The following is a 25,128-nucleotide window of genomic DNA, read 5'->3' on the forward strand; positions in this document are numbered from 1 at the left end:
TTCAGCCCATACTGCCTTTCCCCACCCCTATCTTCAGAAAGTGTCAGAAACATCCAGTCCCCACCCTGCCCCCAGCCGATTGCTCTAAGTGGCGCCCCTGACCTCTGTGGGGTCTAAGAAAGGCACGTGTTGCCATGATCCTTGCATAGCTCCCTGTGTAACTGGTGTGTTGTGTTATCGCCACAGCGCCTGTACAGATCTGTCTATGAGAAGAACAAGATGAACATCCACATCGTGCCTGACATGGTAGAGATGGTTACCGCTAAGGATTCTCAGAAGAAAGTCAGCGAGATCGACTACCGCCTTCACCTCCACGAGTGGATTTGCCACCCCGACTTGCAAGTCAACAGTCACGTCAGGAAGGTCACAGACCAGATTAGTGATGTAAGTCCGCTGCTTATGAAGGTCCTCTTCCCCAGCCCCACACACGCCCCCCCACCAATAGAGACTGACTCACTTGGTTCTTCAGCTCAGCCCTCTTCCAGAATCACTTTCCTGTACACCCAGGGGTCTGCCGGGAATTCGAGCTGTCCCTAGAAGCGGGGCTCTGCATGCTGAAGTCTGCAGAGCACCCATGGCCTCAGGGCATAATGTCTTGCTTTTCATTCTGCAAAGTCATCCTGGGTCTAGAGCGTGTCTATGTCTTTCGTGTTAAAGTTAGTCAAGTTTTCTTGTTCCGACCCCCTCCATCTGTTGCAACCCCCAGATTGTGTACAAGGATGACCTCACCTGGCTGAAAGGCATTGGTTGCTACGTCTGGGACACTCCTGAGATTCTCCACGCCAAGCATGCTTACGATCTACGCAATGATGTGAGTTCACCTTGTTTTTTGGTTTTTGGTTGTTTCAAGTATGCTTCCTTCCCTGTGTGGTCTAGAGTCAAGGGGAGAGGACATCAAATACAGACACTGTCATACCCCACTGTGTCTGAAGTGGTGCTGAGGATGGCTAAGCTGGAGGAAGATGCTGAAGAGCAGAGCGGCCATTTCTCAGCAATGCAGGCAATGCAGATGAGCTGTCCCATTGTCCCCTGGTGCAGAAGGGACTCCTGGTTCTTCTCGCCACCTTCTGAATGATTTTGGATATATTAATGAGCACATAATTCCTATTGTTAGATCTCATTTATTAGGAGTCTGTGATACTATAGACAGGATCTATTTGTAAGGAGAGGATTTGCTAGGCAAGGTAATACTATAATCAAGATTTTAGTGAGAAAGCTTAAATATTCCTAGCAAGGCGGTTGTCAAGCCTCCTGGAAGACTCTAGACTACCCATGTGGCTATAAGCATTGATTATGCTGATTGTTATAAAATTCAGTGCTAATGTACGTGCATGCCATGAGCTAAAAGCAACCAATCTCTGTGTGAAAACCAAGGCAAATATACTGAATGGTCTAACACAGGCTTATTTTCTTTCTTCCTTTTGACAGATCAAGTACAAAGCTCACGTGCTGAAAACAAGGAACAATTACAAGTTGGTTACTGACACTCCTGTCTACGTTCAGGCTGTCAAAAGTGGGAAACAACTAAGTGATGTAAGTGCCCACTGGAGACGTTACTTCAGGGAGAGTAAAACAGGGCCACTGCACTAGCAGAAGTGGGAGGAACGAAAGACAGGGCAGGCCAGGCCATTTCTCAATAGGAGACCAGTGCTGGTGCCTTAGAAAGTACTGAAGATTCTTATCTGATTTCCTCAGACCTGATGTGTTCTATTCGTTTCCTGGAGTGGTGGTGTAAGTAATCCAAGTTTATGAAACCCTTAATGTTTTAGAACTCCCCAGGTTGCTTTTTATATCCTTGTGTCATGAGCAATGGTTTATGCCTCATAGTCTCAGCTTTCTAATTCACTTAGTGCTCACTGTGGTAAGGGAAGATCCCCTGGAGGAGTGCATGGCAACCCACTCCAGTATTCTTGCCTGGAGAATCCCATGGATAGTCCATAGCATCGCAAAGAGGTGGACATGACTTAGCACATGTGCATGCATGATAAGATGGAGAGAAGGTCTCTGCAGTTACTGATGAGGCCTCTAGCACATGTAATCTGATAGACTTGAGAGAGGCACTTAATCCCCTGAGCCTCAGCATCCTTATGTGGACAGCGGGAAAGTGGATGGAAAGCACCTGTGTGATACACAGTGGTACAGAGCAGGCTGCCCCCTTTTTACTAACCCCATAGGTTAATAAGCAAATGTTAAATCCCACCAGCGAGTGAGAATGTGAAAACCTTTTATTGTGGAGCTCATGGTGGTAAAACACCCTCTCTTCCTCTTCATGTGCCTGAGCTGACTCTTCCACTGATTTCTCAGTGTGGGATCCACACACTGGCCCTATTCCATTGGACAAGGCCCAGTATTCGAGACAGAGTTCCTGAGGCAAAGGGAGCAGGCTGCCATCTTTGTATTAAGAGACTTGGATTTGCGTTTACTTAGCTTCTTTTAAGCCTGAGGCCACAGTGCAGTCCACTCACTCTGCTTCCCTCTGCATCCAGGCTGTCTACCACTATGACTACGTGCACAGCATCAGAGGCAGAGTGGCTCCGACCACAAAAACCGTGGATCTGGATCGGGCCCTTCATGCATACAAGCTCCAGAGTGAGGTGAGCAGTGAGAGCTGGGCAGACTGCCCGGCAGAAACCCAGGACGAGGGCCAGGCCTCTGTAGAAGTGGCCTCTCCTGGGCATCCTCAGCCTGACCTTGTAAATCATAAAGACTGTTCCCGTCACATGAGCTAAGCAAAACAGAAAACCAGTGTATCACCTGTCTGCCGTCTTGGCTGAGAGCAAGCAGTGGGCATTTTTGGAACAGTGCATACATAGAATAGGATCAATCAACTATCCCTGCTCTCCAAAAGCTTGCAGTCCAAGACAAGAGGACAAAGACAGGCATATAGTCATCAAAGACTGTGTACAATAAGAAATAAAGCTAAAGGTTACTGTTAGGCTTCAGAAGAGAAAGAGGCTAGATTCCACTCATCTGGTAGTCAGGAAGATCCCCTGGAGAAGGGAATGGCAACCCACTCCAGTATTCTTGCCTGGAGAATCCCATGGACAGAGGAGCCTGCTGGGCTACAGTCCATGGAGTCGCGAAAGTGTCGGACGCAGCTTAGCGAATAACACTTTCACTTTCTCAGTGTTACATTGGTCTCAAGGTTAATGCCTCTCTCCTGTATTGAATGTTAAAAGTAATTTGGTTTTTAATATTTTAAGTATTAGTCTTATTTCCTATACCTCTCCTGAGAGAGAGACTATTTCAAATCACAGATAGAAACTCCTTTCCTCCTCCTGCATGGAATATGAGCCTCCCGACCCAACAACCTAACATCAAGACATTGTGTTTATGGGGCTCTGAGGGCTCCCAAAGATGTGTCTTATAATTACTACTATCTCAGGATTGGTGATGGCTTGAATATCAGCTAACCATAGGGTTAACCACAGAGGTGGCACTGGCTGCCTGTTTACTTTTCCCAGATTATTGCTGGATGCTATTCTGTGAACCAGGCATATCTTTAGAAATAGAGGTATTTTCTTTAAGCCTCTTCACTCATTGCTCTTTTAAAAAATATATATGTTGAGTAATTTAATATGTATGGATGTGAGAGTTGGACTATAAAGAAAGCTGAGTGCTGAAGAATTGATGCATTTGAACTTTGGTGTTGGAGAAGACTCTTGAGAGTCCCTTGGACTGCAAGGAGATCCAACCAGTCCATCCTAAAGGAGATCAGTCCTGGGTGTTCATTGGAAGGACTGATGCTAAAGCTGAAACTCCAATACTTTGGCCACCTGATGCGAAGCGCTGACTCATCTGAAAAGACCCTGATGCTGGGAAAGATTGAGGGCAGGAGGAGGAGACGACAGAGGATGAGATGATTGGATGGCATCCCCGACTCAATAGACGTGGGTTTGGGTGGACTCCGGGAGCTGGTGATGGACAGGGAGGCCTGGAGTGCTGCGGTTCATGGGGTTGCAAAGAGTCAGACACGACTGAGCAACTGAACTGAATTTAATTCATTGCTTGACTCTTAGAATTTACTTAATTCCTTCTTGAAATCAATTCAGTGAGTGTAAGTAGACTGAAAACCTAACACAAGCTGGAAATGATTTGTTTAACTTAGATCCATCATTTGACATAGTTGTCATTTAACTTGCTCTTCTTCATCCTGGCAGAATCTGTACCGAAAAGCTGGCCTGCATGCCCTGCCCACTGGATACAGGCTTCCAGTCGACACCCCTCACTTCAAACACACCAAGGACACCCGATACATGAGCAGCTATGTGAGTGGTCTCCTCCTTGTTGAGATGGGGCTTAAAGTAGGAAGGAGGATACTAATATTTATTAATAGCCTATTTTCATCCCCTTAATCACACCCTGAAGTTTCAGCATGATACAATGATGGGAGGAAATTCCCTGGTGGTTCAATGGTTAGGACTTGTCACTTTCACTGAGAGGGACATGGATTTATTCCCTGGTTGGGAAACTAGGATCTTTCATGTCATGCAGTGAGGCCAAAAAAAAGATGGAATTAAAATAGTTTTTTAAAAAATGATGGTAGCAGGGAAGGGGAGATGGTGTATTTTCTAGGCGTGTTGCTCCTGCAGTTCAGCAGTGCCTGGTTAGCATGATGGGTTAGTAAACGACTTTTCACGGGGTTCTATCTGCATGACACAGTGACCTTGGCTCAGGGATCGTGGCTGCCATAATGCTTCTAATTTTGTTGGCCTTAACACAGAAACATCCTGAACTATCTCAAATCACCTACTGGAAATGCTCCTTCATATGTGCACTACTGCTGTGTGGCGACAGTATAGTCTGCCTTCTGCAATATCTTGTTATAAAAAAATACAACTTCACCATGTGTTCCTTTGAAAAGAAAGACTCTGATACTTGCCTCATGACTGACCTTCTGGGCCCATTTCCTAGAAAGCTCGGAGGGTACTTAGGTTCTCATTACCTGCAGCTTTCCCAGGCTTTAGCGCTAATGGCAACTTTTCCCACTGGTGTCAGGCTGGGATGTAATGAGCAGACCTGGAGAGGCATCGTCTGTCCTGGTGACCCTGGCCTTCAGGCCATACCCACAAACCAGCCATCAGCTCAAAAATGAAATCTTCCTTCCATACTGCCCTCCAGAGCCCTGGCAATTGAACGTACTGACCAGTGAACTCCCACAGCCAGTGGCCCAGTAATATGGTTTCCAAAGCAAAGTCACAGATTTAATTATCTAACATCATTGTTTTCAACAGTTTATGAAGTTGTTCATCCATCAGTCTTAAAATCAGTCTCTCATTTCTGCTTTGCATATTCTTAATTTCCTAGCCATATTGGGACGAAAAATACAGGGTTTTTGTTGTGTTTTGCCTACCAACTTACAAACAGACTTAATCTAGGCAACCATGAATTGTATTCCTTTCTGGATCTGGCTTTATTAGCCAACAAAATAATTTTCAAGACTTAGATTATTAGAGAAATTTTGTCAATGATTTTTTTCCATGCTTAATGCTTAGAGAGTAGTTTTCAAATGAAAGTGACAACACTCTTCCGTTTGACAAATGTGTTGCTTACTCTTTGTTCATCCATCAGAGATCTCCTTCTCACTTTGCTTTTGCAGTTTAAGTACAAAGAAGTTTATGAACACATGAAGGCATATGGGTACACACTTGGACCCAACGATGTCCCATTTGTCAACGTCCGGAGGGTCAACAACATTACCAGTGAGGTACTGTGGCTGTTAATTCTGTGAGGAGTTTCAAAGACCAGGGCTTTGTTTGCAATGCATTAAGAATTAGTTGTATTTCAACTACAAACTTCAATTTATCAGCAAGGAATAAGGGGATCCTTTCTTCATCATTTTGATACTGGTGTCCTATGGCAATATTTTTATATATTTAGTAATACCTTTGTTGAGACCCACCCATCCATAGATTATGATGCAAATTAATTCCTTCCTTTGACATTTGTATTAAAAATCTTTAATAAGGTTGCATATTAGTCTGATTCATGAGCCTGAATAGTTTTCTATGTGAACTATTGGTTTGAATATCTAACCCTACTTTCCAGCCGTCTGATAGAAAGTGGAAGCCTGTGCTTCAAATTTTTCACCCAAGTAAAATAAATATCATTTTCTATGTTTTTCTAATTTCAATCACTTTCTGTACCTTAATCTTGCCTTTCATGTCTGTTTAAATATGTGAAATATTTGATTAATGTACAGATGCTCTCATCATCCTACACTAAACACCTGGAATGATTTTCTCCCCAATGCAGAGACTGTATCGGCAACTATACCACAAACTGAAAGACAAGATCCACACCACTCCTGACACGCCTGAAATCCGCCAAGTCAAGAAGACCCAAGAGGCTGTCAGCGAGGTGGGTATTTTCTTAGGAGAGAGGGGAGGCCATGGAACCCAAGGATGAAGGTCACACTGGTCTCTAATTTATGTGTTTATGGGCATTTTCCCCCTGCAGTTGATTTACAAATCAGACTTCTTCAAGATGCAAGGCCACATGATCTCGATGCCGTACACACCCCATGTGCTCCACTGCCGCTACGTGGGCGACATCACCAGCGATGTAAGCATCTCATAAGGGCTTTCTGGGGGACGCTTAACAAGAAGCAGGCTTGCTGTCCACATGGAAGCCAACCAGTTTTTGGCAGCCTTTTGCACTGAGTACTTGTAAACTGAGTGTACAACTTGGACGTAAAATTGTGTGGAAGCAGGACCTCACATTTCTCCAAGTAGTAAGAGGACCACTTGGGAGATACCAGAATCGCTGACCACCATTCTACATTCAACACCAAATCATTACTAGCACCTCATTCCAAGTGGCCTCTGCCCTCGGCACACTTAGTATCTTTCTCTTGCTTACCACTACTCCCACCCCCTTTCACCACTTCCTATTGTCACTGTTTTTTTTCTCCTTGAATGTTTCCTTCTCATAAAAGACCACTCCATTTAATCTATGGTATTTTCATCCCTATAATAATAAAATAATAGCCGTGTCCTTTTTTTAGGTCAGGGTTAACAACTTAAAATTTGAAACCCTGTGATTTACTTGAGTTCAAGCAAACTCAGAGGACAGGGTGGATGTGCTGAACCAAAATGAAGATCCTTCAGTATAAAAGCGTCACTGCTCTGTCTTAATTGTTCTTGTTTGGAATTTTCTCACAACCTGCTATGTTTCTATGTTTGTGACACAGATTAAATACAAAGAGGACTTGCAGATCCTAAGGGGACTGGGCTGCTTCCTGTACGACACCCCAGACATGGTCCGCTCCCGGCACCTGCGGAAGCTCTGGGTAAGTGCCCCCACAGCTCTGCCTGCACAGCTTCACAGGCTGGGCAGGAAGAATCTTTGTCTATAGCTTCTGTTAAGGGGACATTTGCCCTCAACGCCCCGAGCAAGTCATGACTCACTTAAGATGATGTATGCCTCCTGTAAAAGGTAGTGAACTTGGTAAAATGATGAATTATTCTTGGTCCTGCCTGGGAAGATGCCCAGGACATAGAGAGGGTCAGCACGGCTTGCACGTGCCCACCATTTGAAAGACAACGCGTGACCATGACATGCAATTCCTCAAGCGATTAATCGCCTTGCATTCCCATTGTTGCCTTCTCAAGTCTCACTACCTGTACACCGATAAGGCAAGGAAGATGCGGGACAGATACCAGGTGGTGCTCGACACTCCAGAATACAGGACAGTGCAGGAACTGAAGACACATCTGAGCGAGGTGAGTGCGTCTGTCCCCACACGGGCCTCATTCCTCTAGCGGTCTTTCTTCAGGTCATTGTGCTAGGCCCAAACCTCCTCCTGCCTTCAATTACAGAGTAGCCACCCTGTGCATACAAGTTGGTTGACCTCACTTTGCCTGAGTTTACTTATTTTGTCCCTTTTTAATAAGATGAGGCTGTTGATACTTGCCCTGCCTATAGCGGAACATTTGCATGACTTTGTAGGTTAGAGAGTCCCATCTTATACTGTTGTCGTAGTCTCCAAACTGAATTTATTCCTAAACTTTCTCTGTTGTTAATCCCTGCTGTCAGGACTCTGATCATGGCAGTGTTATCAATGGCTCTCTGCTCCGCTGCCCTCTCAAGTTCCAAAAGACTGTTTCATTTTCATCTGCCCCGCCTCACACTAAGGCTCCTGATTGCAGTTAGCTGTGCACAGATGTGACCCTTTCTCCTATGTTGGTCCGTTGAAGATGTGCCCCCCATCTTTTTTCCATGTGTATCCTATAATGCTTTGGTCATAACAGATGTCCAGGTTTGCCAGGGACTAAAAGGTGCTCCCTAGAGATAAGGTCATCCCACAAACGTAAATGGTCAGTGGGCCATTCTCATTCAACCCAGTTTGTCTTGTGGCCTTATTCATCAGACTCCATCCAGCTGTCAGGTCACTTCATCAGCTCTCCTTTCTCCGTAACTCTGATGTGTGCTGGTTAGGAATGACTGATGTTCTTAGACTGAGAGGAGCCCTGGAAAACCACGCATTGTCTTTGGTGGAGAGGAGTTGCAGCCTCCTACACTTGGAGGAGCCAGGGCGGAGGACGAGTCACCCTTCAGCTGTCACAAATGCTGCCCTGGGCACGTTTGCTTTCCTGAGCGCTTCCCTCTGCTGTTTCAACCAGCGCAGCACTCAGATAGGAACGCATGTGGGGTTCTTCCCCCTCTGGAAAGGGACCTCTCCACTCTGGCTAACTATCAGAATCATCTCTGAAATATTTTAAAGCTGCCCTTGAGTGGACTCCAATCCCCCCACGCTAGACTCTGATTCTCTGTCTGGATATCTGTGTGCTTTTAGCTGCTCCATAGATGGTTCTAATATTCAGCCAGCACTGGAAACTTTAAAGTATTACATCTCTCCTCCAGCCACCAAATAATTAAGTTGTTTGGGAACGTAAAGTGCTTATTGGTATCTTTGAAATACCTTTATTTCTCTTAGCTGTCTGGGTTCAGAATTATCTAAAACTTTAATTTCTCTTCATCCCAATTCCTAGTGTGATCTTGCGCATATTATGCAACAACACTGAGGAAGAAAAATGGCATTTTCTTTAGTAGTGCGATTTCTCTCACACTTGCCTCACTGGAGAATGACCTGGCTTGAGAAAATATCAATTTGAGCTACTACCCTGGATTTAGGTCTGGGGTAGAGCCTGCAAATTGTGCTTAATAAGGGCTTTGAGGGTTCTTTTTTAATTGAAGGATAATGGCTTTACAATATTGGTTTTGTTTCTGACATACAGCAACAGGAATTAGCCATAGGTGTACATACATCCCCTCCCTCTGGAACCTCCCTCCCAACTCCCATCCCATCCCACCACTCTAGGTTGTCGCAGAGCCCTGGCTTGAGTCCCCTGTGTCATACAGCAAATTCCCACTGGCTATCTGTTTAACACATGGTAGCGTACATGTTCCCATGCTACTTCTCCATTCATCTCACCCTCGCATTCCTCCCCAAGGACTTTGGGGTTTTTAAAGATCAGGAAAGTTTTGGAAACACTGGCTTAGTAAAAAGTTGATGACCCAAAGTTCAACTTATTGATTCTGGAGTTGTCTTTAAATTGTGCAACTTTTTGACACGTATTTATTTGTAGTACTGGGAAGCAGAGATGTTGTCCAAAGGAGCATAAACAATGCATACCAAACAATGCATACCTAAGTACAGGGGAAATATACTTCAAAGAGAATTATAGAAATGGCATGGAGGCGAGTCTTAGTTCCAGATTTACTTCCATTTTGTCATGTGACCTTATCTAATTCACTTCAACACCCCAACCTCCTGAGCTAGAGAATTAGACTAGATGATGATTTGGGCTTCTTTTAGCCATAAAATTCCATGATTTTGTGGATTTGATTTATTCAAAAATTTGGCCTGGGAGAAAGAGTAAATTTCTATTTTATTTCCTTTCTTTCAGTAGTAACACCAAAAACAGCCCAGAGCAAATGAGCTAAATTTTGTTTCAACTTGTACTTAAATATAATTTGATGTAAGGAAATGGACATGAACATACATATGTGTATATGTATTATTTATTTCCTACATTTTATCTGTTCAAGCAGCATTTTTATCCACGATTAGGATAAATTAGGATTTATTCTCCATTTAGACTTTCTAGTTTGCCTTATTATATTAAAAATACTAAATAGCCTCAATATTTACTAGCAGGCTATTATTTTTTCAGATCTTTTATCTAAATACAAGGTGATACTGGGATGACCCAGAGGGATAGGATGGGGAACACGTGTACACCCATGTCGGATTCATGTCAATGTATGGCAAAACCAATACAATATTGTAAAGTAATTAGCCTCCAATTAAAATAAATAAATTTATATTAAAAAAATAAAATCTGGTGGTTCCAGAAAAAGGCTAAATAAATAAATACATACAAGGTGATAAAAGAATGATAAACTAAGCTTCTGCATTCCATGGGCTCATAATCTCTGAGAAGAAACAGACATCAATAGTATAAGTCATATCCTACAGGAATGATCAAGACAGTATGGACTCTATGGTTCTTCAGGCAGATAAAACAGGGAAGAAAATTCTAGGTAGAAAGTATTTGAAATGGGCCATAATGAGTTCTAGAAACTGGGACTGGTTTCAGATAGCACATGGGGAATATGGAAGACTGTTGGGAAATGAGAGTGGAGACCGAGGATAGATAGGCCAGGTTATGAAGACTTGTGGTTGGTATATTAATGATCTTGGACTTGATAAGAAGTCACTGAAGAATTATTTCTGAGCAGGATAGTCTGAACATTAAGACCTAATTAGTTCTGAACTTTAAGAAAGTCTTTTTCTCAGGCTTTTTAAAGGTGGGTAAGCCCTGTGAAGTGTCCAGTAGAGGATTTGGGACGGTGGTTTAGAGGCTCTTAAGGATGTGTAGTAACAAGCAGTATAGGAGGCTGAACTAGGGCATTGGCAGTGGGAAAGGAGAAGAAGGCCATATCTAAGAACCGTCACAAAGTTAGGAGTCCAGGATTCATGACTGTTTTGATGTGCAGATGAGGGAAAAGGGCTCTAGAATGACTCCCCAAGTTTCTGGCCTGTGTGGCTGGGATATCAAAGAGCTATTTAACAAAATTTGGAAGCCATCAGTCTCAGACTGATGGTTGAGGTCCTAGGTACAGATGAGGTTATCCAAGCAGAATGTATAGGGTAAAAGGGGCCAAGCCAACTCTTAACTCCAGCTAATAGCTGTCTTTGGGGGAGTGCAGAACCATAGAAGGAAGCTGAGGAGTGCCTAGAAAGATGGGAGGCCACCTAAGGGAGAATAGGGGAATGGAAGGCAGAGAACAGAGTTCAGGAGTGAGCTTGCTGAGCAGTTACAGTTGCTGCAGAGAAACATTCTGCTGCTGCTGCTAAGTCGCTTCAGTCATGCCCGACTCTGTGCGACCCCATAGACGGCAGCCCACTAGGCTCCTCTGTCTCTGGGATTCTCCAGGCAAGAACACTGGAGTGGGTTGCCATTTCCTTGGATTTGACAATTGTAATGTTTGCGGTAGTCTTAATGAAATTCACTTCCTTGGAGTGGTTGGGTGGCAGCTAAACTATTCCCTTGAGAAGTTAATCAAAAGAGAAAAGAAAAACACATAGTCTGCTTGGTTGTGAAAGAAAGAAATAAGGCCTTTGGCAGAAGTTGGAAACGACCTGATGGAAAGAGGGACTTGGGTCTGTTTGTAGAAGAAGGAAGCGGGCTGGAAAATCAGAAGGGCTGAAGGTTTAGAGAGGCAGGGGGTAACTGCTGGAACAGGGTCCTAGAAGGCATGGGTGAGAAGGGACCAAGAACACAGCCAGAGGCTGGACACTTGAACAGGCTGCAGAATGTCTCTAATTTTGATACAAGGGAAAAAGAAAAGGAGGGGGTAAATAAAGTATTGGTTTATTGGACAGAAGTTGAGGTTGTCACAGTGGGAGAGCCCTGCTTTGTCTCTAAAGTCAGCAATAAAGGCATCTGCAGGGCACAGGACGTGTCAGTGAAACAGAATGATGGTTATCACTATTTTATGTCCAGCTCGTGTACAGAGCATCCGGAAGGAAGCAGAAGTCAATCTTCACTTCAGTTCCTGATACACCTGATCTCATAAGAGCCAAGAGAGGGCAGAAGCTTCAAAGTCAGGTAACATTCATACATGAAGATTCAGAAACCTCCCGGGCTGGCACCACGGGGAGTGTTTGTGTGTGTGTAGAGGGCTGGTTCTGTGTTCCTGACCACTCCTGTCAGTAGCAGACCCTCATACCTGGTGGTCCTGATGAAGCCTCGTGCCCTTTAACTTCAAGAAGCTGTTTTCTCTGAGGGCAATTGTCATTATGGTTAGGTTTCACATGAGCAGGTAATGCCAAACCATCTATTCTAAGTCCTATACAGTTCTAATCATTGGGTGAGTGGTCCATGGACTCCAGGTGCTGAAAATAAAATTTAAAAATTCGTTCCATAGAACCTATCTTTTGTCCAGAGACAACTGAGACCACATTTCATGCATTTAGGCAAAAATGGGGGAAAATATGTTGAGGAATCTATCAGGATTTTCTCATTCTTCTGTTGGCATTTTGTTACATGTGTTTAGATTAAACTGTACTCAGCAATAAGAATGTTAGATAACTAGAGTGTGTACCTGTGTTTCTTAACATGAGACAGAGAAAGAAATAAACAGAAACATACGTAACAAACAAAAGGGCAAAAACAGGTAGATACTGCCCTTCCATTTTAGGGTTAGAAATGAGTAAAGAGGACTGAATACTAAGTATGGTGTTCTATCTCTATAACATCTGATCCCTATTCTTATTATTTAGTATCTGTATGTTGAACTCGCCACCAAAGAAAGACCCCATCATCACGCTGGAAACCAGACCACAGCCCTGAAGCACGCCAGACACGTGAAGGACATGGTCAGTGAGGTGAGTTGGGAATTGAGCACTGAGGCACTGGCAAAGAAAACAACTCCTTCATTCAAACCTTTACCTGCTGCCTCTGATCAGAGAGCTCCTTTCTGATACTGCACTCAGCAGTATCAAGACACAGAAGGCAGAGCTATTCTCTTAACGAGCATTATCCGTTGTGTCCCTAGGCTGGATCTGTGACATGGTTGAGAACTGGGAAGGATGAACACTCCTGAGCTTAAATTTCTCTCTCTTCCATCTTCATTTCTTAGAACAAGTACAAGATTCAATATGAAAAGATGAAGGACAAGTACACTCCGGTTCCAGACACACCAATCCTCATCAGAGCCAAGAGGGCTTACTGGAACGCCAGTGATGTATGCATCTCTCCCTTCTTCCTTCTGCTGTTAGAGGGCAGCCAAGGTGGTGGTACCTAAGAAGCATGTGATATTATAGTCACATCTGTAATTCAAAGTCCTGCCTCACAACATGAATCAGGAAAAAAACGAAAACACAAAAGCCAAACAAACAGGCACAAACAATACCCATTTGGCAAAGTCGCTAAGAATAATGCTGGGAGATCCTGAAAACCTACTGCTTTTCTCGTTACGCTTCTGAGCAAAAATATGACCCTTCTGATTCTTTGGTAGCATTTCCTAGGGATACTTGCTGACTAGTTGTTACTTATCCATAAAATGCTGCCCTGGGAGCCAGCCAAACACAGTTTCAAATCCTGATGCTGTGATTTGCCTGCTGTACGACTCTATATAATTTACCTATTTTTTTCTGAGACTCTTTTCTTGTATTTGGAATGAGGATAAGAATTGTGATAATTAAATTAGACTAAATTTCAGGATAATGGTACACATTTTAAAAACAGTACTGGTCTCTTAGTTGACATTCGGAAAATATTTGTTCCTCTCTTGATTGCTAAGTCATGTGAATGATACATTTGTTAGAATTAGCAGGGACAGATTTTCATCTCCCATACCATATGATCAAGGACAAGAGTGTCTTTCAATGGTAATGAGATTTTCTGTTAATGAAGATATGAAATAAATCAACCCCGGGTAGATGGCTGGTCCTTACCAGTTGTGTGTCCCAGAACCCAACTGTGAATTCATTGCATCTGTTCAGATAACAGGTAACAACCCCATCACCCTCAACTCAGCAACATAACTCTAGGATTTCAAGGCATCCTAGCTAGGTACAGTGATCCCTAAACTGAAATGTGAAAAGGTACAGCAAATTGGGACAATATCTCAGTTCTATAATTTTGTCATAAAATTTCACTTGCAGCTAAAAGGAGTCTGCTAATTGGAAAAAGGCCATGTCAGTTTGCTTAAAATATAAGCTGAGAAAATTATAGTGTGAAAGTGTTGGTCGCTCAGTTGTGTCCAACTCTTTGTGACACCGTGGACTGTAGCCCGCCAGTCTTCTCTGCCCGGGGAATTCTCTAGGCAAGAATACTGGAGTGGGTAGCCTTTCCCTTCTCCAAGGGATCTTCCTGACTCAGGGATCCTACCCTAGGTCTCCCACATTGTGGGCAGAGTTTTCACCATCTGAACCACCAGAGAAAATCATATGCTAACCTCAGAATCGATTTGCGTGGGTATTTTTTGTCTTCTTGTGACATCCCCATCTTTATCACTTCAAGGTTACTGTTGAATATTAATTTGAACCAAACTTACTCTGCATCACCACTTCTCAGAGGTGTCCACACAGTGAAATTGGCCCCTGGAGCTCATTTTACACCAGTGTAACAAGGGTGGTATCTCACATTAAGTTCAGCCTATCTACCATGGCTATCCCCACAAGTAGAGCAAAATGATCTTAAGAGATTACCCATCTGAAAAACAAAGGAATCCTTCAGTATGTGTTTGCGCAGCTACCCAGAGAGGAAGGATTTGTTTGAGGCTGAAAACGGTGTGCTGAGAGAAGTATTCTTTCAGTGTAAATGAGATGACTCTTCTGTGATATTCCTAGGCTAAAGTCAGAGCTATATATTTTGAAACATCACAAAGATAGAGATTATAATGAAATCAAATTTCAGGATTGCTTCATGGAGAAGACATTTTAATACCAGGAGTTAAAACTAAATCTTTCTTCTTTTTCCATGTACATTAGTAGGTCTTGGGCTCAACAAAGTTACGCTTTTTTTTTTTTTTCTTCTCCTCCCAAATGAGCTTTTGGTTTGCTCATTTTACATTTAAATAAACTTTTTAAGTACTTGTAGATTTATAGAAAAGCTGTAGCGATAGTATAGTACAGAGTTCCCACATAGCCTACACCCAGGGCCCTATTGTTAACAGCCTACATTACCGTGGGACATATGTCACAAGCCAATATCGATACATTATTTTTTAACTAAATTCCATACTTTATGGCAAGTTTCATTAGTTTTCTCTTAAAGTCCTTTTCCAGGATGTGAAAAGAACTTTTTGATCTCTCCCAAATTTATTCAAGAGAAAAATAAGAAATAAGACAAGAGAATTCAAGGTTAAAAGAGCTTCATTATATAATTCAGTCATTTTTCACAATCCATGTGCTTTTTCTCTTTCCAGCTACGCTATAAAGAAACATTTCAAAAGACCAAAGGGAGATACCACACTGTGAAGGATGCTCTAGACATCGTTTACCATCGCACAGTCACAGACCACATCAGCAAAGTGCGTCCCTACTTATTTCTGCTTGTGTTGGACTCAGTAACCCACCATCATTTTTAAAAGTATCCTCCCTTCCCTAAAACTCTCTGGAAACAAGTAGGTTTTTTTTACGTTAACTTTGGATAAGATGTTAAAACGGTCTTTGTGGTTTTACAGATAAAATACAAGGAGAATTACATGAGCCAGCTGGGAATCTGGAGGTCCATTCCTGATCGCCCTGAGCATTTCCACCATCGGGCAGTCACTGATGCAGTTAGTGATGTGAGTTGTGAGATCTGTTTTTACACATAAATTCATATGCCCGCATGACTTATGAAATCAAACACTGTATAACAACTGATTGAAACTTGACTTTCAGTTCTTGCGTGTGGAAGTTTAAGTCCTAACACTCATTGCTGAATAAGTGAGCCTCAACTTGGGGAGACAGAAAAATGTATTCAAATTTATCAGCCTAATTTTTCTTTTAAATGTGTTACATCATATTACATGTCTGGAAGTGATATACTTCATCTAAATAATAACCTATTTTTGGTCTACTGAAGAGTCTACTTCATGAAGCAATTAAGACACATAACAATGCTAAATGAAAGAAATTTTAGTTCTTTATATGAAAATACAGCTGCCAGCTTAATGATATACTCTCTAGGAAAGTATGCCTGTTAAATTTGAATTGCTTTAATTGGTATTAAAATGAGAATTCCCATATGCAGTACAATATACCATAAAGTGGGCAAAAATCAGTATTAATGGAAACACCTCTTAAATAATTATTTCAGTACTTCATTATTCCATATATCTCACAGTCAGAGTTTCTATTTGTTCTACTTTTGTTGATCCTAACCTACTGCTATTTGGAGGTAGGTTCTTAAAACTCTTTGATGCTCTTCTCCCAGGTGAAATATAAAGCAGATTTGACCTGGCTTAAAGGCATTGGTTGCTATGCCTATGATACTCCCGACTTTACTCTGGCTGAAAAGAACAAGACCCTCTACAGCAAGGTATGTATCTACTCAGGGATAATGGCCACATCCATGCAGTGTGCTCCACTGCCTCCAGAGAGTACTAGAACTGAGGAAACAGCGTCTCATATTTCCATCTCTGTCCTTGCTTCTCGACCCTAAAGTAGGAACATACTGCGTTACTTGCTCTACTCAGGAATATTTTAGTACTGACCTCACTGACAACAGTCATCATTTATTTATGTCGTTCCTTGGAATTTGATAAAAGGCCATCTCAGTACAACTCCCCATGGCTCTTCCAGAATTTCCTTCCTAGTAATATGTCTCTGGATGATTTGATATGGCAGCAGATATAAAGTGAGATTATTTTAATTCACAAACTTAACATGTGACTTGAAGCAAATAACTGTATTTTATGGCCTCATTTTCCTGCTTACAAAATAAAGCAGTCAGATTAGTTTCCTTTGAGTTCTAAAATAGAAGTCAGCAAATTGCTCTGAAAGGTGCCAGATAGTAAATAGTTTAGACTTTGTGGACCATGTTCATTCTGGCGCGTATTCTTTGTTACAGTCCCTAAAGATTATTAAAAAAAAACTGTCTAGTTCGTGGGGCTATTTAAAAACAGGTAGTGGTCTAGATGCTAGCATATTCTTACTCTAAAATATTATAATTATCTGATTAATTCCTGGAAAACTACTTCTAATTAAAGAGTTAAAAACTGCCTTCACGTACACATGGAAATATCTTCAAAGTAAAATAATTATCACTATAAATATTGAAACAAAGAAGAAACTGATTTGAATTTTTACCCAATATGGGAATAGATCCATTTGACGTCTATTCAATGAAAGTATGTATTTGGGGGGCTAGTTTTCAAGGCATTGGGTTGGTATGTGCTTCATTGCTTTGGGAGATAGAGTATGTTCAATAATTACTTGTTAACTCTATGAATGAATTAATCACACATGTCTCACTCTTAAGATAATCACAACCTGCTATCAAGTAACCATGTTTCTGTTTTCTCTAGTATAAGTATAAAGAGGTATTTGAAAGGACAAAGTCAAATTTCAAGTATGTTGCTGATTGTCCAATCAATAGGCATTTCAAGTTTGCAACTCAACTGATGAATGAGGTACGTATGACCTGATCCAGTTAAACCTATTAACTTACCTTAGTAGTCTATAAGTGACATTTGATTAAAACTCAACACATAAAATGACAGGAAAGCCTTTGAGTCTTTGGGAAGACACTTACGATATCCCTGTTTTATGGGCTCTGCCAAAAGCAGGAATAAGAACTAATGAAGGGCCTGTGCAGAGCGGAGTGAGGGCCCACAGCCAGCATGGCCTCTGCCGACACTGGCGTGGGCCAGCACAGCCCTCTGGGTGCCTCTCAGCTGAACTCCCTTCAGTAGGATTCTGTATAGAGTTGGGAGACCCAGAAGTTCAAAGTTAATTTAGTATCCCTTACCAGGGCCCTGAAATGGCAGCTCTAATCATGTAGTTGCGATTCACACATTCAAACACGTTGGCCATAGTTACTCACACATTGCAGAGAAGTGTCCATTTGCACTTAAGATATTCCTCTGTCTTCTACCCAGTGTTTTGTGGAACTGGTTTTGCAATAGTTTAAGTTAAATTTAGCTTAAAATGATGAAATAAGCAAGCTATGAATTAACATATGTTTGGATGGTTTTACATTTAATTTCCTGTCTTTGTATTTTCTACAGATTTACATAAATTCAAAAACATTAGAAAATTAGTAAAATGAATCTAAAAAATGAAAATAGAGCCAATGGTATATTTATTTCAATGTATTTCTTTTTTTGTTTTTAAATTTGCTTTAAAAAAATTAATAAATAAATTTGCTTTATTTTCAGTAGATTTCAAGGTGGGATGACTGAACAATTACTGTCAGTAACTTCTTAGGAAGACAGTCTTGATACATTTTGTTTCTATTTTTCTAATTCATGAAGTATTTCCAGGTCTCTTTTATAATAAGATTAAATTAACTAGCATTAGAATGTGTCCATGAATATGCTTTTGATTCTACCAGCATTGAGTAGTAAGCCTATAGCTTGTCAGTGCCCTATTATAAATACAATATAGAATGTCATAAAACCAACATTGCTATTGACATCATATATAAAGATGGGACATTTTAGGCACAAGGTGCTTCCACTTGGGTGTTATAATTGGTCTAGCCCAAGCCCCAGCCTTCTCCAGGTGATCTTCCTTTGTTTAACTCTCTTTGCCTTCCTGTTTTCATTACCCTGGATGCTTTGGGAGCCCACCTCTAGAAAGGACACGTTTCTGGCTCTCTGAAGTGTTTATCTTGGGACATTTCTATACAGCCTTGAAATTGTACTCTTGCTATAATTTGATATGATGTTTGAGCAGAAAAAATACAGAGCTGATTATGAGCAGCGGAAAGATAAATACCACCTGGTAGTCGATGAGCCTAGACATCTGCTGGCTAAGATCGCAGGCGACCAGATCAGTCAGGTACTGTGATGGGGCCGCCTGGATGGCCGAGCAGGACTGCGCTCCAGTTTCTCATGAGATGTCGTCCCGTCTGCTGCAAGGATGTCATAGGTTCTGCCTATGATATTGGGATGTTCTGTTCCAGAGTATCTGTCTAGCCACCCAAAGAGCCCACGAGCTCTTTGAGTGTGCCAGTCTCTGCTCTGTGTCCTCACGTGTGCTGTGGTGAAGAGGCGATGCACAGCTGGGTCCTTCCACCCTTCATCCTTCTGGATGGCCCATGTGCCAACTGCAGGTCCAAAGTGCAAATTAATGTGCAAATGCAGAAACAAACAAATTAATGGAAAGAAGACAGAACTCCTTACTGTATTTTTCTACTCCAATGATGTCACCTTTTCTATGAGGCAATTTTGGTGGGTCTAGCTCCGTTGTTGCCCATTCACAAAGGCTATGGTGGTCAGCGGCAAATTCACAGTCAGCCTGCTTGGCATTATAATGCATTTGGTGTCTTCACCCACACGTACACATGAGAACACAAAGTGTGTACGCCTACATCTCTTCACTCAGAGGTGACCGGGATATAGAGCCGTCTTCTTTTCTGTCTTCATAAGTCTCTTTTGTGCTTCACTGCTCTTTGCATGAACAGAGAAAATATAAATCTAGTGCCAAGATGCTTCTGAAACAAGGATGTAATGAAATCCTGCGTCCAGACATGTTGACTGCCCTCTACAACACATACATGTGGAGCCAGGTAATGTCTGATGAGATGGGAAGAGGAGACTGGGAAGCCCTGGGGCATTCATCTCTAAGCTTCCCCTGGTTTCCTGCCCCTGCCCCTGCCCAAGCTGGTTTCACATGACAAAGCTGCATAAACATTCACTCCCTGCCGATTACCTCTGGATGCGGCCGAGTGCAGCGCCGCAGCGGCCAGCATCTCTGCGTCTTCTGACACCTTTGGGACTCCTAGCAAGACAGGCTTTCTCACACTGCCAAGGGTTTCCAAATTGGTGCGACATTAGTTTATGCTTCTCACTGTGTGCCCCAAAGAAGTAGATTTCTTAGAGATAAGGATCTTACTTAAATCTGACAGTATCTAAAAGCTCTGAGTATGTAAAATTTTCATCCAATGTGTACATTGCTCTCTAATGACTACTCTGCACCATTTTGAAGAGATGAGGATGATGGTGCAGCTCTTTAAATATTGGACATATTCATGGCCCCTCTTGTGTTTGATGCTGTATTCGTTAGGTTATTTCAGCACATCTGTCCTCACGAACACATGTTAACAATACTGCTGATCACCTTGCCTTCCTACAAGGTCATCTGAAGCACACTCCACCACATTTCCATCATATGTTGAAAGGTAAATTTGAAGCAGAAAAAAAAAACAGTGGTCATTGCCTAACTACCAGATACAATGTTAATAAAATGCCATCGTTTCCCCACCCGCCAAAAGTTTTTAATCAATCTTTTGTATTGGGAACTTATTTTATCACTTTAGTCTGACATCAGACCCACACATGAAATGAGGATGCCTTCCTATGGACATACTATTTGCCTGAACTTTTCTCTTCCTCTTGATATGATCAGTGGATAGTTGTGCCTGGAATTTTTCTGCGCTCTTTGTGTCTGCTTGAAATTGCTTATGTGCATGAAAAAAAAATCATGAATTGAAAGTTTCAAAAGTGAATGTCTTTTAAAATAATTGCTTTGAACTGTGTGTATTCATTTTTTTCATGTTTCATCTTTGATATGAAAATATAGCTTAAGAGATTATATATTTGATGCAGCTTACTGTGAGTGAATCATTACTTGTCAGACTCCAGAGAGCATGGGTCTAGGCCTGGCTCTGAGATTTCACTCTACACATGCCCTTAGCTTATACTCTTAACCTCTCTGGGGCTCAGTTTCCACATGGATAAAAAATCTGGAAACTATTATTTTCTTCTTCTTATAATTTTCTCACTCTATTACCCAATTGCTATCAAAAAGATTTAATATGAAAGCATGGCATCATTCCCCATATCTATGGCTTATATAATAATTCTGTTGTTTTCCATGGGACTGTCTCAAAAGGAAAGCTAGAGTCCCTGAAGGCCCTCTCCTACTTCAAGTTAACTTGTTCTTCTCCTCTGCAATTTAGATCAGGTACAGAAAGAATTATGAAAAAACAAAGGACAAGTTTACCTCAATTGTGGATACTCCAGAACACCTACGTACTACAAAAGTCAACAAACAAATCAGTGATGTAAGTACAGGGACCTCTGAGTGGTTTCTTGACCTTGGGGGTATTTGCAAATGTTGAAGGGCATTTTAGATGGTTACCTGTTTGGAAGACTCTACTGCCATTTAATGGGAGGGAGGTAGGGACACTGAATGTCCTACTCTGCTCAGGACTCTTCTTTTAGAGTAAAGAGTCATCCCAGCCAAATTAGCAGATACCCCATTGTAGAGCCACGGGAGCGTTTGCAGAAAGCATGAAAACCTGATGAGTTTATGGGAATCCTTTGTATATACTCAATGACAAAAGCAACAATGTTCCCTTTATATTTTTACATACATCACAATATAAATTGAGATGCATAAAGTTGGCTCTTTCTGCCTTGACATCTCTTTCAGATACTGTATAAGTTGGAATACAACAAAGCGAAACCCAGAGGCTACACCACAATTCACGACACACCCATGTTGCTACATGTCCGGAAGGTCAAAGATGAAGTCAGTGATGTAAGTACTGGGATGGCTTTGCAGCCCCTCTCACTTTGGCCTCTTTCTAATGTGATTTAACAAATCCAGGACCAATTATCTATACCTGTGTAACAATCAATCTAAATTGTAGCAGTTTGAGACAGCAGTCTCCTCTTTCCGCTCAGCATTCTGTGAGCTGCCTGGGCATAGCTGAGTAGATGCTCTATTATGTGTGCTAGCAGACAGCTGCAGCTCAGGAGAGCCACAGCAGCCAAGCATTGTTTGCTCCCAGCGCTGGCGCCTGATCGCAGCTTGGCTGGGCACTCAGGGCACTCAGGTACAGACAGGAAGCTTTATACGTGGCCTTTGTGGTTTGGCTGTCTCACAGCATGGTGGATGTGTCCTAAGAGGCTGGGGTAGAAGATTCCAGACCCATTAAGGGCTACTCCTAGAACTGACACAGCCACTGTTGCATTATTTTGCTGGGCACAGTATGCACCTAGATTCAAGGGGTGAAGAGACACAGGCCTCTGGGTGAACAAATGGGAAAGTCACAGAAAAGCATGTAGCGTAGGAGGATATTGTTGAGACCAGTTGAAAAATGCAGCGGGCCATAAACTATTAATAAATACTCTATGAGCTTCATCTCGGCTAAGAGGAACAAGGTAGCCATTAAATCCTAATACATTGAGTAGAAATTATATCCATATACTTTGATACACATAGCTAGATTCCATGGTGGAAAACTGTCATCATTTTGGTTGGTGGTGTTCAGTCACTGAGTTGTGTCCAACTCTTTGCTGGACTGCAGGCTTCCCTATCCTTCACTGTCTCCTGGAGTTTGCCCAGATTCATGTCCAGTGAGTTGGTGATGCCGTTCAACTATCTCATCCTCTGTCCCCCACTTTTCCTCCATCAATCTCCCAGCATCGGGGTCTTTTCCAGTGAGTCAGCTCCTCATATCAGGTAGCTATAGTATTGGAGCTTCAGCTTTAGCATCAGTCCTTCCAATGAAAATTCAGGGTTGATTTCCTTTAGGATTGACTGGTTTGATCTCCGTGCATTTTGGGTAACAAATAGATTAATATTTTAAAGAACTCCATGGCTTTATGGGCATCATAAGGAATACTAAAAGCAACTGTGGAATCCCTACCCCAAAGCCTTGACTGAGGCGTTCTTTGGTAGATAAACAAATGGGTTCACGCTATTGACTTTGAGTTGCCTAGAAAAATGTTAAATATATCCATGCACTGTTTATGAAGGCAGAAATGTATAAATCATTGAAAAATATTTATTATATTTTTCATATAAAATAAGTTTTGGCACTTCAAACATGAACATTGGGTATTCATAAACATCTATAATGTAGATGCCTTATGTGGAGCAGCCCATTCTCTCTCACTGGGGGAAAAAAAATGAAGCAATTCTGCATCCATTTCCTTAAGCTTTCTGATTATAACAATAACCCAAACTGATGAAAAATATGGGTGTCCAGGCCTGAGCCCTAAAGCTACTGATTTGCTACATTTATGAAAAAGCACAGAAAACTGTGATTCACATGATCAGGCAAATTTAGTAAGCACTACCGTGGCTTCCTTTGGACAGTTTTATTTCAGATTTAACCATGTTAAGACCTAAGATCCTTCTGCAATAATTAGTGAGAAGGCCCAGATAAGGCCCCAGGGCCCTGAAATTTAAAAGGAGCAAAAATGGGTGAAGCTAGAAATTCCAGGCTCAAGGTGGAAAAAATGACCAGTCGGGCTCACAGAGGCTAAGCCTTCCCTGTTTCTCCCCCTCCCACCGAAACTCACTAGTGGTGGCACTAGCAATGGCGATAGTGATGACAGCATTCATTCATCAGTACATCGATTCATCAGGCATTTGGTTCCCTGGGGGTTTCCCAGGTGCCACTAGTGGTAAAGAATCTGCCTGCCAACGCAGAAGATGCAGATTCCAGCCCTAGGTCAGGAAGATCCTTGGAGGAGGAAATGGCAGCCCACTCTGGTATTTTTGCCTAGCAAACTCCATAGACAGAGGAGCCTGGCAGGCTACAGCCCACGAGATTGCAAGGAGTCAGACATGACTGAGTGACTGAGCACATACGTTGTATGTTAAGTGCCTGCTGCGAGGAATGAAATAATGAATGGTGCACAACTTTGCCCGCCAAGGAGTCAGCTCAATAGAAAGAATAGACAGATAAATAATTACAGCATAACATGATAACAGCTACAACTCCAAGGGTGTGGAAGGGGGACACGCCTGATCCCATTCGGGTGAGCCACTGGGGGAAGTCTTGTCTTCCATCAGTGGTTTTTAAGATGTTCTAAACTCTGGAGTTTCTGATTTGGGGAAGGGAAAACACATAGACTGCTCTCCAGCTGTTCTTTACAGCACAAGCTCAGAGGACATAAATTCTATGGTGACTCAGTGAACAGATGCAGTGTGTCCTGAGGGACAGACTCTAGGATCTGAGACAGGATAAGTGAAAGTCTGCTAGATGCGATGGGTGCATCATTTCTTCACAACAGATGTATTCAGTCTTAAGAAGCATTGTGTCCTATAGTTACAGTTTTAATTTTTTTTTAAGACACTTGTGGCTGCTTTAAAAAATTCACCTGTGTTTCCTCTTGCAGCTCAAATACAAAGAAGTTTACCAGAGAACTAAGTCCAACTGTACCATTGAGCCAGATGCTGTTCATATCAAAGCAGCCAAGGATGCCTATAAAGTCAACACCAATGTAAGTCCCCAAATCTAACAGGGGTTCATCAGCTTCTGCAGCACACATGGCCTCTTTAGGCATCACTTCAGGTGGTTGCGTTCTAGTGACTCCAGATCAAGGGCTGGGCCCTGGAGCATGCGTGATAACGCTGACCTCTAAATGCTCCCATGGTTCTCACCAGGGAAAGGTGGGAAAAGAGCAAGGATGGCCCAGGGATATTGTACCCACTCAGCCGCTGTGTCAGGAGACTGAGAAATGGGAGTTTAATTCTGAAATGAAGGTTACATTTTTAAAAGTGTCTCCAGTCTTTTTGTATTTCTCCTGCCTCAAACTCTGGAGCCTGCTTCTTCTGAAAAAAGAGAACACTTGAGCTGCTTGATGCTGTCAGGAGTTGACCTAGACCTTCCTCCTGCTCACATCTCTCTGTGCTGATTCTTCTTTGTGTGTGATGGGGCATCTTAAAGCCTCAACCACAGACACATTTTTGTGCATTTAGATAAGTATTGACTTCTTAAAAATATATGTGGTTATATAATGAAAGATTATAAAATCCAAGCTGTGACCACTAGTGCCACAGAGAATTGTATTTATTAGGGCAAGCAAACTGAAATGCCTTTAGGGGCTGACAGGGAGCTTACAGGTGTCCTGAGAATGGACCGAGAGAAAAGTAGCAGCATAGATGTGGGACAAAGCAAATGCAGTAAAATGTACGTGGTAGAATCTAGGTGCTGG

General features: G+C 42.2%; 1 protein-coding gene across 50 annotated transcripts in view; it reads left to right on the forward strand.

Annotated features, from left to right (window-relative positions):
* NEB (nebulin) overlaps positions 1 to 25,128 on the forward strand; it is a 203,584-nt gene that overhangs the window by 140,495 nt on the left and 37,961 nt on the right. For 42 of the 50 annotated variants that reach the window (XM_069577531.1, XM_069577536.1, XM_069577533.1 and 39 more), the window contains exons 110-130: positions 187 to 384; positions 707 to 811; positions 1,429 to 1,533; positions 2,487 to 2,594; positions 4,161 to 4,268; positions 5,600 to 5,707; positions 6,256 to 6,360; positions 6,460 to 6,564; positions 7,193 to 7,291; positions 7,614 to 7,724; positions 12,015 to 12,119; positions 12,794 to 12,898; positions 13,153 to 13,257; positions 15,445 to 15,549; positions 15,703 to 15,807; positions 16,440 to 16,544; positions 17,533 to 17,637; positions 18,905 to 19,009; positions 21,132 to 21,236; positions 21,608 to 21,715; positions 24,310 to 24,414. In XM_069577531.1, the coding sequence (XP_069433632.1) occupies positions 187 to 384; positions 707 to 811; positions 1,429 to 1,533; positions 2,487 to 2,594; positions 4,161 to 4,268; positions 5,600 to 5,707; positions 6,256 to 6,360; positions 6,460 to 6,564; positions 7,193 to 7,291; positions 7,614 to 7,724; positions 12,015 to 12,119; positions 12,794 to 12,898; positions 13,153 to 13,257; positions 15,445 to 15,549; positions 15,703 to 15,807; positions 16,440 to 16,544; positions 17,533 to 17,637; positions 18,905 to 19,009; positions 21,132 to 21,236; positions 21,608 to 21,715; positions 24,310 to 24,414 (2,310 nt within the window). Of the gene's footprint in view, positions 1 to 186; positions 385 to 706; positions 812 to 1,428; positions 1,534 to 2,486; positions 2,595 to 4,160; positions 4,269 to 5,599; positions 5,708 to 6,255; positions 6,361 to 6,459; positions 6,565 to 7,192; positions 7,292 to 7,613; positions 7,725 to 12,014; positions 12,120 to 12,793; positions 12,899 to 13,152; positions 13,258 to 15,444; positions 15,550 to 15,702; positions 15,808 to 16,439; positions 16,545 to 17,532; positions 17,638 to 18,904; positions 19,010 to 19,634; positions 19,740 to 21,131; positions 21,237 to 21,607; positions 21,716 to 24,309; positions 24,415 to 25,128 lie in introns of all 50 variants that reach the window. The other 8 variants (XM_069577532.1, XM_069577562.1, XM_069577539.1 and 5 more) reach the window with 2 other exon arrangements.

This window comes from Ovis canadensis, chromosome 2, assembly GCF_042477335.2.
Source record: "Ovis canadensis isolate MfBH-ARS-UI-01 breed Bighorn chromosome 2, ARS-UI_OviCan_v2, whole genome shotgun sequence".
In the NCBI taxonomy this organism is placed as follows: domain Eukaryota; kingdom Metazoa; phylum Chordata; class Mammalia; order Artiodactyla; family Bovidae; genus Ovis; species Ovis canadensis.